Here is a 15,347-nt window from a genome sequence, read left to right on the forward strand (position 1 = left end):
CAGGCCTAAGCCGGCAGTCAGACATCATTAGTGCTGCTGTGGAGGCAGGAGAGGCTCCTGCACTGCTGCTGTGCTTGCCAGCTGTGAGCCTGGCTCAGGGCTTCTAGCTGAGTGCACTCCCCCTGTGGGAGCACACTGACCACCAAGGGGTAGCTCCTGCATTGAGCATCTGCCCTCTGGTGGTCAGTGTGCATCATAGCAACTGGTTATTCCACCATATGGTCGATTTTCATATTAGGCTTTTTATTATATAGGGTTTGATATTTGTAAATTTAAAGGGATAGCCTACATGTGTTTCTTAATAATAATTTTACTACTTATTAATTTTAATGTTTACTGAGGACTCTATCATTTCTCTTAGGAAAATGACTACATTAATTCATACTTTGACAATGGAGATGATTTTATCGTAGACAGTGATGACAACATGGATGAAGCAACCTATTAGCTATGAAGTTTCCCCAAAAATATTTCTATGATATAGCTTCTGAACATTTGGACAGATTTATTTCCTTATTTCTGATAAGGAATGAGTAAGTATTTTTGTTTCTGTTTTGTTGACAATATTTGTTACCAAAATATTCGGAACCATTTTGAGTTCACACACTAGTTACTTTACCAATTAGTCTCTGACACTGACATTCCTTCTCTGCACCTCTTTATGCCTCTTAAGTATTCAAGTGAAAATTTTATTTTTGGTATTATTTGGATTAGAATATGCCTAAAGAGTTTTTGCATCTTTTAATCTACATATTCATACTTGAACAAATAATTCTTATTTAACTGCTTGCTAATCTTTTATAAAACTATTACTTGTCATCATAATGGATTTCTGTAACCTGAAAGTTGATTTAATACTGCACATGGAGCACTTTAAAAACAAAGAAACTTGAAAATAATTTTACTTTTTACTTTTACATGGTATGTTCTATGCTACTATATGATGACTACATAAACCTACCTGCGTTCTTAAAATTGCATATGAGATTAGAAGTTTGTGATAAAAAATATACACAGAGAAAAATATCAGAGCTATATAAATTTTTTTAAGTATATTTTATTGATTTTTTTACAGAGAGGAAGAGAGAGGGATAGAAAGATCAATGAGACACATCGATCAGCTGCCTCCTGCACACTCCCCACTGGGGATGTGCCTGCAACCAAGGTACATTCCCTTGACCAGAATCTAACCGGGACCCTTCAGTCTGCAGGACGGTGTTCTGTCCACTGAGCCAAACCGGTTAGGACGAGCTATATGAATTTTCTAGCTTACATCTCAGCCAAGTGCAAAGACTTGGAAGGAATATTAAAAATACTTGAATTCAGTGACTTCATACCACACATCATGAGAAGTAATCATCATCTCACTGTAATAAGTTAGATATTTCAAATAATTTGGCTTATGAAACATTAGACATTTAAATTTGTACTTTATAAAAGTGTAGTCACATAAATCTCACTGCAGAATGCATGTGTGCAACCTTCGAGGCATGATGGCCTCTTATATTTCAAAGGACTTTATAGCCATCCAATTGGTTTATATAAAGTGCAGAATAACACTCAGGTCTCTTTGAAACTAAAATTAACCTTTTTTGTCTTAATTAAAAACTAGCCCCCCCTGACATTTTATATTGGGAATGGGGGAAATACCTAAAAACCTTAGCCTCTACAGACTCACAAATGCCAAAGATTTTGAAGGGAAGTCATATTAAATACTTCAAAAATTTTTTATTATTACCTACCAAAAGAAATTTTTATTTGTCCCTTTTGGGAAGGTATCACCCATTACCCTCTAACCTGAGAATTGGAGCCCTAGACTCTATTTCTACCCCTACTATTAAACTCAACCTTGAAATTGAGTTTGGTTTTCTGTAAAAACTGTTTAAAGACCAACCAAAATTTACCATATGTACCCATTCTCTTAATATCTAGAAATAATTTCTACTTTACTTAAATGTGTCTGGCCCTCTAAAAAATTATAGCTTGTAAAGTGATTGAAAACACTGTTTTGAGAAACAAACATGTTTTCCTCACAAAATATATTGTAACCTGACTTTCCCATCTTGTATTCTGGTGGGGAAATTTTATATTGTCTTGTGCCATTCTGTAAACTGGCTTTCTCAGGAAAAAGATCCCTTTCGATTGTAATACTTCCTCAGATAATTCAAGATGGATGAGGGCCATTATTAGTTCAGTGCTTATGTTGTTTATATGTTTTCCTTTAAAGAAACTTACAAAAAATTTTAAATGGAAAACATGAAGTCTACTTTAAAGCAGCAACTGATTGTACTTAGAGTAGAAACCTCACTTAAATTAAAAAAATATATATTTTATTGATTTCTTATAGAGAGGAAGGGAGAGGGACAGAGTGTCAGAAACATCAATGAGAGAGAAACATCAATCAGCTGCCTCCTGCACCACCACCAACACCCCCCTTCACGTGCCCGCAACCAAGGTACATGCCCCTGACCAGTATGAACCCGGGACCCTTCAGTCCGCAGGCAGACACTCCATCTACCGGGCCAAACCAGCCAGGACCTCACTTTAGTTGTAATGGGCTGTCATTTAGGATTAATACTTAACATAGCTGTTTTATTCTCTCACTTCCTTAATATCTTAACCTAATATCATTTAATTTATAAAGCTTATCTCTAGCTTCTGTTTGCTTGCTTTGTTGTAAATCTACAGATAACTACTTGAATAGGGCAGATGCACCAAAGATAGTGTTTTTCTCCTCAGCTTTCATCTGTCTTCAACATTTCAGTCCTGCAGGTGGTACCACAGCCCTTGGGCAGGTGTTTGCTTTGGGAAGCCCCAGCCTTCTCCCCTGAGAGCACTGTCTCCTTTGGAAAAGTTGAGAACAGGCAGAATGTTTGCAAGTTCCTTTGCCAGCATGAATCTTGTTTTTATAGCTTAAAATGTCAGACTGTGAAGTTATTCCATAGGAAGGTAAACTTTAATGCAGAGATAGTATCTCATACATAAGAGTACTTGTTGGTGAAGTGTCTTTAAAATTGCTAACAATATTGTTTTGTTGCTTTAGGATTTATTTTTCTGTGTTTACATATTAAATTCATACAAAATTGTGTCCTGTTTTATTTTGAATCTACTTATATTTGATAAAGTAATTAATGCAGATTATATCTGATAAAGTAACTGCATAGTAGGCAGGGATGCCAGTATCAAATATTCTTGCACACATTAACAGGGAACTCAAGGCAATAACAGTCATGATAACAAACTAAGAGGTTTGGCAGCCAGTGTAACATCAGTGTGATCACTGGCATTATGGACTGACGAACACTGCATACAAGAGACTGCTAACAAATTCAGAGGATTATTAATCTTCCTTCCCAACTACCTCAAATGTACAGTGTCAGTGGCTTGCCCTTAATATGGGTAGAAGTTCTGGAGTTAGTAAAAACTTTCTTTTTTATATAAAAAAAAAGATGTACATAATTAGTTTTAAGAGCAAGATGATATTAAAAATGGTAAAAAACAAAACAAAAAAGAACATAAATTCCTCCATTAAATAAAAACTACAAAGAACTTTAATTCTTTTGCTAATTTTTAAAAAATTAAGTAGAAAGGTTTGTTTCATAATAAAATTTGCACATAAGTAGAGCACATTATTATATGATCTACAACTTGCTAAATTCTGAACCGTTCTTTATGAGGTCTTCTTCCCTTAGATCCAGGATTCCTCAAAGGACATTCCTCTGAAATTTGTTTTCATTTACATCCTATAAGTAATTCAGTGGATTTTGTTTCAGTATAACCAGGGAGAAATTTGAATTAGTAAACCTTTGGCAACTCAATCTATCTTAGTGTTTTTTCATTTTTATTTTGTTTTCAAAAAAATATATTTTATTGATTTTACACAGAAAGGAATTGAGAGGGACAGAGAGTTAGAAACATCAATGGGATAGAAACATCGACCAGCTGCCTCTTGCACACTCTCCACTGGGGATGTGCCCGCAACCAAGGTACATGCCCTTGACCGGAATCGAACCCAGGACCTTTCAGTCCGCAGACCGACACTCTATCCACTGAGCCAAACCCATTCCGGCTCATTTTTATTTTAATTGATTTCAGAGAAAGGGAGAGGGAGAAACATGAATGAATCACCGATTGCCTGCCTCCTTTACAACCCCTACTAGGGATTAAGGCTGTAACCCAGGCATGTGCCCTGACCTCCTAGTTCATGGGTCAACACTCAACCACCAAGCCACATGGGCAGGATACATAGTGCATTAGGGTCTTTATGTCAACTAGTTTGAAAGAAAAGGTTTGCTTTATTCAATTAAATTCACCAGCTTCCATTTTAGATTGAATAATAAAATAGAAACTTTATTTTTAAGATCCTTTTAAAATATGAAAAGGGGCAAAAAGTTTTAAAAACCAGTTTTACAAATGTACATACTAATAATGCTCTATAATTCCATTTTGCATTTGTATAAAATACATTATACAAAAGATTTATAGTGTTTGCATATATAATTAAATATTGCATTCAGATATTTCTATGATCTAACAGTGCAATATGCACACTTAATAGAAAAATACTAACTTCCTGAGCAACATTGTTGTAATTGCAAATAATGATTCCCATCACAAAGTGCCATTTAAATACTTCTAAAAACTCCACCTTAACCTATAGCACTTTGACTGAATCCCTCATATTTCTAAAACTCCAGCTGTATCCTTCATATTCCCAAGTAGGTAATTTTAGAAGTAGATACCTTTAAAAAGAAGTAATTGTTAATTAATGAACCATTATGGTTCACTGAAAGAACTCTTCAGGCCACTGAACAGCAAGTAGAGTCCAGAAAAAGAAAAAGCTTTAGAAAACAGAGTTAATTTAACATAGCAGTCTTCTAATTCTTAATGTGTCCAGTAGATTCTCATCAAATTTCCTTTAACAGCATTCGTTAATTCAAAACAACCTTAACCATTGGTACCGACTTAAAAGAAAATCTGTCCTAAATAGATTTTTCTTCACTTGTAACTCTAATTTTTAAGTGAACCAAATCCAAGGATTCACACACAGTTGTTACTTACATATATATATATGTGTGTGTGTGTGTGTATGTATATGCATAGGTATACGTATATGTATACACACACATACATACACACAGTATATCTTCTGTGAAACCTCAAAGTAAATTCAAATAAGGGTTTCAACACAATTAAAATCCACAATTTTTCTTATTAAGTTTTACAAAGTAATCTACATTTGCTAAAGTTTTGAGGTATATTAGTACTTTTTAAAAGCTAAATTATTCTCTACTAAATGTTTAGGAATTTTTCTTTTAAAAATGACACAATTAGAATCTATAATTCTATATGTAATATAGAATTATAATTCAAATTATATTCAATTAAAAATATATAATTCAGGTATAATGTGTATGTTAAGGAACAGGACACTAATAAATACACAATACATCTCACTACTTTAAAAATAACTTATCCTGGGAATCAGACCTCTCTATTTCAAAGTACCACTAGCAAAAAGGAATCACTGACTTTCCGTAATTTCATCACTTGGATGTAAAAAAAAGTTCTTCAAAGGACATCTAGTCCATTCTACCTTAAAATACTGGTATTTTCTTCCCTAAAACTTGATTCTTCAGCAGGCTTAATACAAGTTGACATTGAGCATAAATTACAAAGATCACACTCCTCCTTTCAAGATGCCCAAGGCACATTAAAATAATTTCTTACAATTTAAACTAAAAGAGTTACTCAAAGAATCTATTTGCTACAATTTCCACATTAATACTTTTTGGTCATTATCTAAGGTCCTCAAAACATGCAAAGGTTTTAATATTTCACATCCTTGCCCTGTCTTTTTTCACTTTGCTGCTGAAGATACATGAAATCCTATTTACCACATATATTTATTCACACAACTTTGTATCAAGATTAGTTTGAAATACAAAGTGGTAAAAAGCTGAAACATTAAAATTAGGAAATAATGCCCAGAAAATGAGGTGGTATTACAGATCTTAAGGTACACACTTTATTATACATAAAACAGGCAATCCAGATTCCACCAATTCGTTTCTAATGAATCATTTTAGTTACATTTTTAAAAACACATACTTTAAAAAACTATATGAAATCAGTATGCAAATGTTTATCTGGCAGATTCATAGCAATTTTAAAAAGTGGCCCTGTACACTTTTGGCTTCTGTTCCCCAATTTCGTGCTATAGTTCAAAGGGAAAAAAGATTTAAGTTGAACATTTTCTCTTTGAAAAGTTTAAGGTATCAATAAATAAAGGTGTGTTATTGCTAATGCCAAAGATGTCTTTACTCCTGTTTTGCTTAATGAACCATTTTCTGCAACAGACATCAGAGGCAGACATGAAAACTTGTTTTGACCCCATTAATTTGTGCTTGATAGTGAAAGTGAAGGCAAATTTATACAGCCTATGTAATGAATCCCACGGGACCATCTGAAATAATGCCTTTTAATTCTAAAAATATTAGCTTATATATTTTATAAGGCATTAAATGTAATTAAGGCATGTTACTATATGTAACACAGCAACATCTTATCACAGTATGTAGGAAATTTTCTAAATAATGCTAACCTGTACATGTATAACAACATTTATCAAAGAACTGCAAAAATGCTTACAAATATCAGAGGCCAATATGACTTAAAAATTAAAAATGGAGGCAGCACTCTTTGTTAGGTTTTTTACTTAATCCAGTGTTCTAGTGATCAATTGGCAAATTTTCAACCATAAGCCCTGACATTTCAGGGCTTAAAAATATTTAATTTCTATCTTAGCCTCTATTACAGACATCACACATCGCTTTCCTACTTCTGTGTCTACTTATGTCTTTATAGCATATGTGCTACACTTGTTTTCAAAAGTTTTAAAATAGACTATTATGTGCTATCATAAATAATTTTAGAATCAAACTTTTGCAATTAAATAATTTGATGGTGCACAGTAAATTGTCTTCAGTTGCAGATATCTGGTGTTATTTTTTTACTTAATAAACATTAATAACCTTAATAATTATTTAAATAAAATTTAAACATAACTAGTCTTGAATAAGAAAAATGATGTTTTCCAAGTTAAGAATTTCCCAGACACACAAAATACATTTTTGCTTTAAACATTGATACAACCTATAAATTTACTGTTCTCAATATCAACAACTAACAACTGCAGGTATTTTATACTCAATCCATTTGTAAATGGCTCAAAAAAACAAAACACCAAAAACCTGAAAAAACAAAAGCATCTTCAATCTTCCTAATTTCTGCTTTTGAAGTGGTTATTGAATATAATGGATTTATCACATTCCAGATGAACCCGTGACCACAAACAATGTAATTACGAGCTAATTGCTATGTTTTGTGTTGAGCAACAGGAGGCTGAGAATTGTGACTATGCAGTTTATGATCATCTTGTTGGCCAAATGGTATTCCTTTAGTTGGAGCAATTCCATTTTCCATTTCTCTCTGCTGTGATGGAGGTGTGACTCCTGAATGCAAATGTGTAGAATCCACTGTTGAATGGTGACTAACATCCACTTTAGCTAAAATTTCATAATAGAGCAAGTAAAATACTGGCGTTATTATACCCACTATCAGCATTATCACTACAGCTGCCCACCACCCTATTCCCCAGTCTGCTCCATAATAAGGATCCTTACGTTGAATGTTTTTGTTATCAGGTTCAAAACGTATCTGTTGTGCTGTTAAGGCCGACACCACCTCATTAAGGTTCTCTCTTTTGGTGTCTGTACATTTTACTAATTGTTCTATGTCTCGGTCTACTTCTTTTAAAAAGCTACCCGCTGACTCCGTGGAAGAAAAAGAATCATTAAGTGACAAAATTTCCTGTTGCTCTGGAACGTATTGAACAGATGAAGGACGTGAAGCTTGTCTTCCTTTTGGAGGATAAAGTGTTTCAGTCAATGAACTAAACTTTTTTACTGGAATTTTGACAGACCTAAGGGCAAAAAAGTCTTGATCGCTGATGAGATTGTTGACCCTCTTGATATCTGCTACCTGTTAAAACAAAACATTCAAATGAATTCTAAATCAAAATAGAGGTAGCAATAATCATTCATCCCACTTATTTTTGGAGAGGGGGAAAAGAGTTGCTTAATTACTAGTAGTATTAAGTTAACATACCCAGAGAGACTGTATTTTATTTGTGGTAACAGTTCTACACCACTTATGATCTACCAGTCAGGAAATTACCAATTAACTTTTTACTATCTCCCATGTTTAACAGCCCTAAAGCCAGCTATTTAAGTAGATTCTAGAATATATGTTTGAAATGCAGATGAATAATCTCAACTAGAGATATATATTTGTGGTTTACCAGCAAAAAGGCAACAAGAGTAGAATGGATTCACTAGAAAAAGACAGGAGCAAAAGGTAACCTAGGAAAGACCCCCGCCTAAGGCATGGTCGGCAAACCTTGGCTTGCTAGCCACATGTGGCTCTTTGGCCCCTTCAATGTTCTGATGTCACTTCAAAATAGACTCGCCCAGGCCAAAAACCAACTTCTGGGCATAGGCCACGAAGTTTCAATCGCACTGGTGCTGGCCCGCATGTGGTGTTTTGTGGAAGAGCCACACTTAAAGGGGCCAAAGAGCCGCATATGGCTCTCAAGCTGTGGTTTGCCAACCACTACCCTAAGGGAATGCCAACATTTGAGTGGTTTGTTGAGTAAGAGAAATCCACAAGGAGATTAAGAGTGACCAGGAAAGTAATAGATGAGGGTGGTTATTAAAAGCATGGACTATCTGGGTTTGAATGATTGCTCTGACAGCTTCCAGCTATACGATTTGGGCCAAGGTGTTTAACCTCTCTGAAATCCAGTTAGCACATATGTAAAATGCAAGTGATACTACTACTTACCATATAAGGTTGTTGTAAAGATTAATCAATTAAACAACATTTAGAAAAGTGACATATAGTATGTTATGTAAATATCAGCTACTCTTAAATATCAGTAACAGGAAAATCAGAAACCTGCAGTATCAAGGTCAAACAAAGAGCTTTTAGGAAGGAGTGGTGAACTGGATCAATGGCAGATTACTGATCAAGTCCAATGGAGACTGAGTGTTTCTTGTGGGAAAAAATCATCTCCCTTGAAGTGTATGTGTGGGAGGAGGGAGAGAGGATTGAAGAGTAAACAGGAGATACAGTAAAGATAAAGGGTCTTTGTCATTTTACTACCTCAAGATTGTTTTTTCTTAAAGCAAATGATTCGACAACCAAATGGGAGATGCTATTTGCAAATAACAGCTCTGACAAAAGGATACTATCCAAAATATGCAAAGAACTCATACAACTCACCACCTATCAGCTATGAAAGTGTGTGCACATTTTTTGGGGGGACATCTTGTATGTATGTGTTTCTATTTCAGGTAACTATGATAGGTATTCATAAAATGTTTTCAAGTACAGCAATAATTTACATTATGAAAGATTTTGGGGATGAGGATAAAATATTAATCAGAAAAAAGTGATGAAATTTCATACTTATAAAAAATATATATCTATATTTTACATGAATAATTTGAGGTAGCAAATCCTAAATTAGTATTTAGAATCCCATGCATACATTTAAGAACTATTCTAACAGTCTTATTTTTAAACTAGAGGCCCGATGCACAAAAATTCATACAAAAGTAGGCCTTCCTCTGGCTGCCAGCACCAGTGGCTTCCCTCCGGCTACCAGCATGCACCTGGGACCTGGACTGGCTTCCCTCCCACCCAGCTTCATCAGGAAGGACATCCAGCTAATTAGCATATTACCCTTTTATTATTATAGATATCAATACTGACTTTATAGAAATAATATCTTTGTAACTATTTTAAGTTATTAGGAAGTATTTAAGGAGTTCACTTGAAAATGTACAAGGTACTGGGGGTGGGGGTGGCTGGGGAGAGGTCTGTGGGGGGAAAAGGAGACATATAATACTTTAAACAAAGAATTTAAATTAAAAATAAAATGTAGAAGGTACATACATTTCAAAATTCTATTGGACGTATGAGAACAAAATGTTTGAAAACCACAGTTTCCATATCAGTGTATTTACAAGAAAACAGATTCCATGCTAAGGATGCAAGATTCAAATGACACAGATATAAAATGGGTTTTAACAGTTTAGTATCTACTAAAATAAGAAATATATCTTTCCTTTATCAATCCCACTTTTGGAAATCTATTCTACAGAAATAAAAGTACCTCAATTTAAAGATATAGTTGTAAAGACATTCACAGCACAATAGAAAACACAGGGAAAATCCTGACTACCCATGAGTATGAAAATGGCTTAATAATTATGGTACATGTATACTATGGAAAATTACATAGTTATATAAAATAACAAGTTAGATCTATGTGGGAATATCCCTGATAAACTAAGAAATGAAAAAGCAACTTACAGCATTACAGACATGGTATAAACCTATTTTAAAAACACAAAAACCAACCTCCTAAGAATGTTTTATATATATATATATATATTATATATATATATACACACACACACACACACACACACACACACACACACACACACATATATATATATTTTCTTAAAAGCAGAAAAAAGGTATGAAAAGATACACAAGTGTGTTATCTCAGGAAATTGGGACAAGGAAAACTTCCTTATATGATTTTACATTCTCTTACTACTTGGATAAGGAGAAATAGATAACATATTTAGGTGATATTTAGTACTGAAATTAGAAGCATGGATTAAGGAATAACAAGAAATTCAAGTATTCACTTAAAAATTTAAAAAGTTAACATCCATCAACAGGATACAGATTTCTATGGAAAGAAGAAAAAGGGGGAGCAAAATAAAAAAGCACAGAATTAACTCAATTTGTGTTATGAACAAATAACTTATTTTGAACTGCATTATGCAAAATAAAATTAAAACTTACCGTACAACAGTATTGAAGGGCAATTGCATTTAAAGTATCTCCTTCCTGTATATCTTTTGTTAATACTATAATGTCATCTAGTCTCTCTCTTGATGTGCTTCTTCGGATTTTCTCTTTTCCTCTGGATCGAAGCTCACATACTTCAGCATCCTCTTCCAGCACATCATTCTCTGTACAATTTACAAATGCGTGTACTTGACCACTGGAAAGAATTCCTGGAAGAGGAAAACTGCGATTCTGATGCCTCCCTGCCATAATGTCAAAACCTGGGGGGGGGAGAAAGCAGAGAAAACTTTAAAATATAGCTGATCCATTTGTCTGGTTTTACATGTATCACACAGTCAGAACACTTCGGGGTTTTTTTTTTGTTTTTTTTTTTAAAGAATGGTTTCAGTTATTTTAAAATTTAGGTTCAAGTTTTATACCTGACAAAGTACAGTGAATATATTTGGCAGTGGCGACAATGGGATGGGATGAAGAGGTAATCCATTTACCAGTGTTTTCCAAAGTGTGGTACGCGTACCCCAGGGGTACAGGAAGAGTTTGGTGGGGATATGCATTGCACCGTGCTTAGCTGCACCTAATTCTACGTTCTCATGAGTACGAGGGGTACTCAGCGTTATAAAAATTATAGAAGGGGTACACATATGTCAAAAGTTTGGGAAACACTGCGTTAGACCATATATCACAAAACATGTAAGGTGATTATATTTTCTTTCCTTTTTAAAAAATATATGTTTTTTATTTTTCAGAGAGGGAGAGGGGTAAAGAGACAGAAATATGGATTGACTGCCTCCTACACACCCCCTACTGGGAATTGAGCCCACAACCCAGGCATGTGCTCTGACTGGGAATCAAACCAGTGACCTCTTGGTTCATGGGTTGATGCTCAACCACTGAACCACACCGGCTTGGCTAACAAAAACAAATTGCTATAATAATTTTTTCAGTAAAAAACTTACGTTCCCCTTATTTTGAGTTTGAGACTAAAATGAGAACTACTTTTATATTATCTTAAAAACATGATTATATATACATATATACACACACGTTTTTAGGTACACACACAAATACTTTTATAAACCCAAAACTTTTTGGCTTGCTCTGCACTTGAAGTTCATGTTGGGTTAAGCACAAATATCTTTTGTACTACCTACCTACCCCCTTGGATCATGCTGACATCATTTTTTATATTTACTACAGTAGGTGACTTTCTACATAGGTCATGACTTTTCTTCTCTGGAAGCTTTTCACTAAACTTTAACTTATCCAAGTCCTCCTCAAACTCAATTTACTGTGAACAGATTCATTTCTACTTCAGAAAAGACATTGTAAGACTGAATGAGAGTTGGCCTAAGTGAAAAACATGTATCAATAAATTACTTTTGCTTTTTTGCATACTCTCAACTCACCTTCATCAAGTTGATCTATTCTCATTAAAAATGAACAAAATGAGAACAAACTAATTCCACATTCCCAGTGTTAGCTTGAAGAACTGCTACACTTAATATCCTGGTGAAGGACAATCAGCATGCAAAGAACATGGAAAAGGAGTGTTCAGAAGGGAAAGAAACTGTATGTCATAAAGCCAAGGCAAAATGATGTCTCAAAAAGGACTTAGTTCACTTGTGAATATAATGAACAAGTACCAAATGAAAATGAGAAAAAAGAAATCAGAAAACACAAACTCCAAAAGTCTGTGAAATTTGGATGACAAAAAATTATACTTTCTATGTAGGCACATACTCACAAAATTTTCCAGAACAATTTCATATAATTGAACCTAACCCTTGAAAACCAGTTTCTGACCTTGCTCAATGGCAACATAATGCTTTATAAACTCAAAGGTTTCCGTTCAGATAGGGGTGTCGAACTCAATCAGAGAAGGGGCCAAAATCTAAAATCCAGCCTAAATCTCGGGCCTAATGGTTTACTGAACAGTCATAAACTGACAATGTCATAAACTGACAGCGGAGTGCAGTGATGACAGCGCGGTGCGGGCCACATTGCAAGGCCTGGCGGGCTGGATTTGGCCCGCGGGCCTTGTGTTTGACACAGGTGATTAAGTAGATTACTTCACCTGTTACTCCAGGTGCTACATTATTTATGACCTACCATTATCTGGGACTCTTGACAGCCACCAAACTAAAGAAAGCTCCCCACATTTTGCATCTCAAAAGCAATTTTGAAGGCTTGATCAATTCTTTCAAGGAATTTGAACAAGCAACAAAGTGATTAATCTTGTTTTAGCACCATAATAAATTAAGGATGCTTTCATATTAAAAAAAAAAAGATGAAAGAATATCTCTCTTTCACCTTTAATATTTTATTTCCACTTACTTAATCAAGTATTTTCCATTCCATGTCTTTAATCTAGGGAATGCCTGTAAATCCTGTGATTCATAGGCACATGCTATACGTATGCATATTTTTCTAGGGAAAGTACTTATGATGTTCGTATTCTCAAAAAGGTGTCCCTGACTTTAAAAAAGTTAATAACCACTTCATTATACCGCAACTTAAACATGCTGTCCCAGTCATGCCACCCGTTAGAATGTTCCTACCTCATATTTTGTTCTTTGAACCCCCACACTGGCTTAGCACAGACAGCTGACAGTCACTGAGCAGTGCCCAAAAAACCCACTTTAGATAGCTATTGTCAACCTCTGGTCCATGATACAGTGTTAATATCTGAAGACGGAAGTTTGATCTGTCTCCCTATCTTTTTAACTAACTCCCCCCTTTGCAAGGAAATGCAGGCAGCAGAAGACCACACGCCTGTATTGTCTCTGAAGCATCACGAACTGGCTGTGTCTAATGAAGTGAGAAGCTAGACTTTGGCCCCTGTCCTCACGGCAGCTGACTCACTGCCCGGCACCGCTCTTCACCCTCTCTGGGCAGGAAACAGGCCCGCCTCTCCTCCTCTCCGGGAAGGAAAACAGGCCCGCAGCTCCGCGATGACAGGCAGGCGGACCCAGGAGCCGCCGGGGCGTGCTCAGCCCGGCCTGCGGGGACCGCGGGGTCCGGGCGGCGGGGCCGGGACCTTCCTTAGGGGAAGCTCCGCGCGGGGCAGGAAGGAGCGCGGGACTGGCCACCCTCCAGGGCCCATTCCGTTTTTGAAAACTTAGCTCCCCTCCCTCCTCATCCCACAAGGCTAGCTTTTCTTTTCTCCTCCGAGTCACCCCCAGCGATGGCCCAACCCAACCCCAGGTTTCCCACGTCCCACACCAGGACACTTGTGGACTGTACCATACAAACACCAAGTCGCGGGAGAAATCAGAGTGTTTGGGGCGGGAAAAAAATGCGTCGATCCGGGAACCGGGGGACACGGAGAAACCCTTCCTCCGGGCCTCAGTTTCCCCAACACTGTGCCAGGGGCTCCGGTGGGGGTTGGCCCCCGAGGTCTCCACCTCGAGTCCCCTCCCGCCGCCGCCCCCCTCGCCGCCACAGCCGCGGCCAATGGCCCCGCGTCGCCTCCGGTGAGGACGCCGCGGGGGCCCAACCCCGCCGCGCCCCACCCCTCGCCGCCATCTTTACCTGTCCCGTTAGCAAGGGGGACGCCACGAGGAGACGACATCCGAGTCCGCCGCAGCTGCCGTCCGCAAGTTCATGGCCAAACCTCCGCCTTCGGCTGCCACCGTTTCCCTCTCACGCCGCCGCCGCCGCCGCCGAGGCCCAAGTCTCCGCCTTCCCGGCCCTGCGCCGCCGCCGCCACGTCCGCAAACCTGCCGTGCGTCATCGCGTCCGGTGGGCGGAGGTGGGGAGGGGCGGGGGAGGCGGAGGGCGGGGGCGTAGGAGCCGGCCGGGAGCCCGGGCTCCTACTGCAGTGCCGGCGCGCAGGCGCAGGGCCGCCGCGGGGCCCCGCCCACCCTCCCCGGGGCCCCGCCCACCCTCCTGGGGCTCCCGCCCATCCCCGGCCCCGCCCACACTCCTGGGGGGCCGCCCACTCTCCCCGGCCCCGCTCACCCTCTTGGGGCCCCGCTCACTCTCCCCGGCCCCGCCCACTCTCCCCGGCCCCGCCCACCCTCTTGGGGTCCCGCTCACTCTCCCCGGCCCCGCCCACCCTCCAGCCTAGAGGCGCTCCTCGTGTGTCCCCAGGCCCACGCGCTTCCCCGGCGCGCCGGTGCCTTTGTCCTTCGTCCTCCCGGCACGGACGGCACCGCCCGGAAAGCACGGAGTGAGATGGTGCTCGGGGTTGGCCGAGGACTGCTGTGCATCTCTTTTTGCGCTGCATCTGGAGGTTTCTGTAAGGCTGGGATGGACGCGCCAAATCACCGTATTGACGTCTGTGTGTTATGAAATCGTACTACGCTTATTTCATTCATGCGGAAGCCCCTAGACCGCCGCAGAAGAGGCAAAACACGGGAGCAAAGCCGTTTGGGCGGCGAGAGATGATTATT

General features: G+C 38.3%; 2 protein-coding genes across 3 annotated transcripts in view; one reads left to right on the plus strand and one right to left on the minus strand.

Annotated features, from left to right (window-relative positions):
• Positions 1-3,086, plus strand: part of POLR3G (RNA polymerase III subunit G) — a 35,840-nt gene extending 32,754 nt beyond the window's left edge. For both annotated transcript variants that reach the window (XM_084882030.1, XM_084882031.1), the window contains exon 8: positions 362-3,086. In XM_084882030.1, coding sequence (XP_084738156.1) covers positions 362-448 — 87 coding nt within the window. In that variant the 3' untranslated portion in view covers positions 449-3,086. The remainder of the gene's footprint in view (positions 1-361) is intronic.
• A 984-nt stretch (positions 3,087-4,070) lies between these two features.
• On the minus strand, positions 4,071-14,795 carry LYSMD3 (LysM domain containing 3). The gene is made up of 3 exons (XM_084882029.1): positions 14,485-14,795; positions 10,948-11,213; positions 4,071-8,043 (listed from the first exon to the last, which is right to left on the minus strand). The coding sequence occupies exons 1-3, from the start codon at positions 14,522-14,524 to the stop codon at positions 7,378-7,380; spliced, it is 972 nt and encodes a 323-aa protein (XP_084738155.1). The 5' UTR covers positions 14,525-14,795; the 3' UTR covers positions 4,071-7,377.
• Positions 14,796-15,347: the final 552 nt, after the last annotated feature.

Source organism: Pipistrellus hanaki (assembly GCF_964339955.1).
Source record: "Pipistrellus hanaki genome assembly, chromosome: 4".
NCBI classification, from domain to species: domain Eukaryota; kingdom Metazoa; phylum Chordata; class Mammalia; order Chiroptera; family Vespertilionidae; genus Pipistrellus; species Pipistrellus hanaki.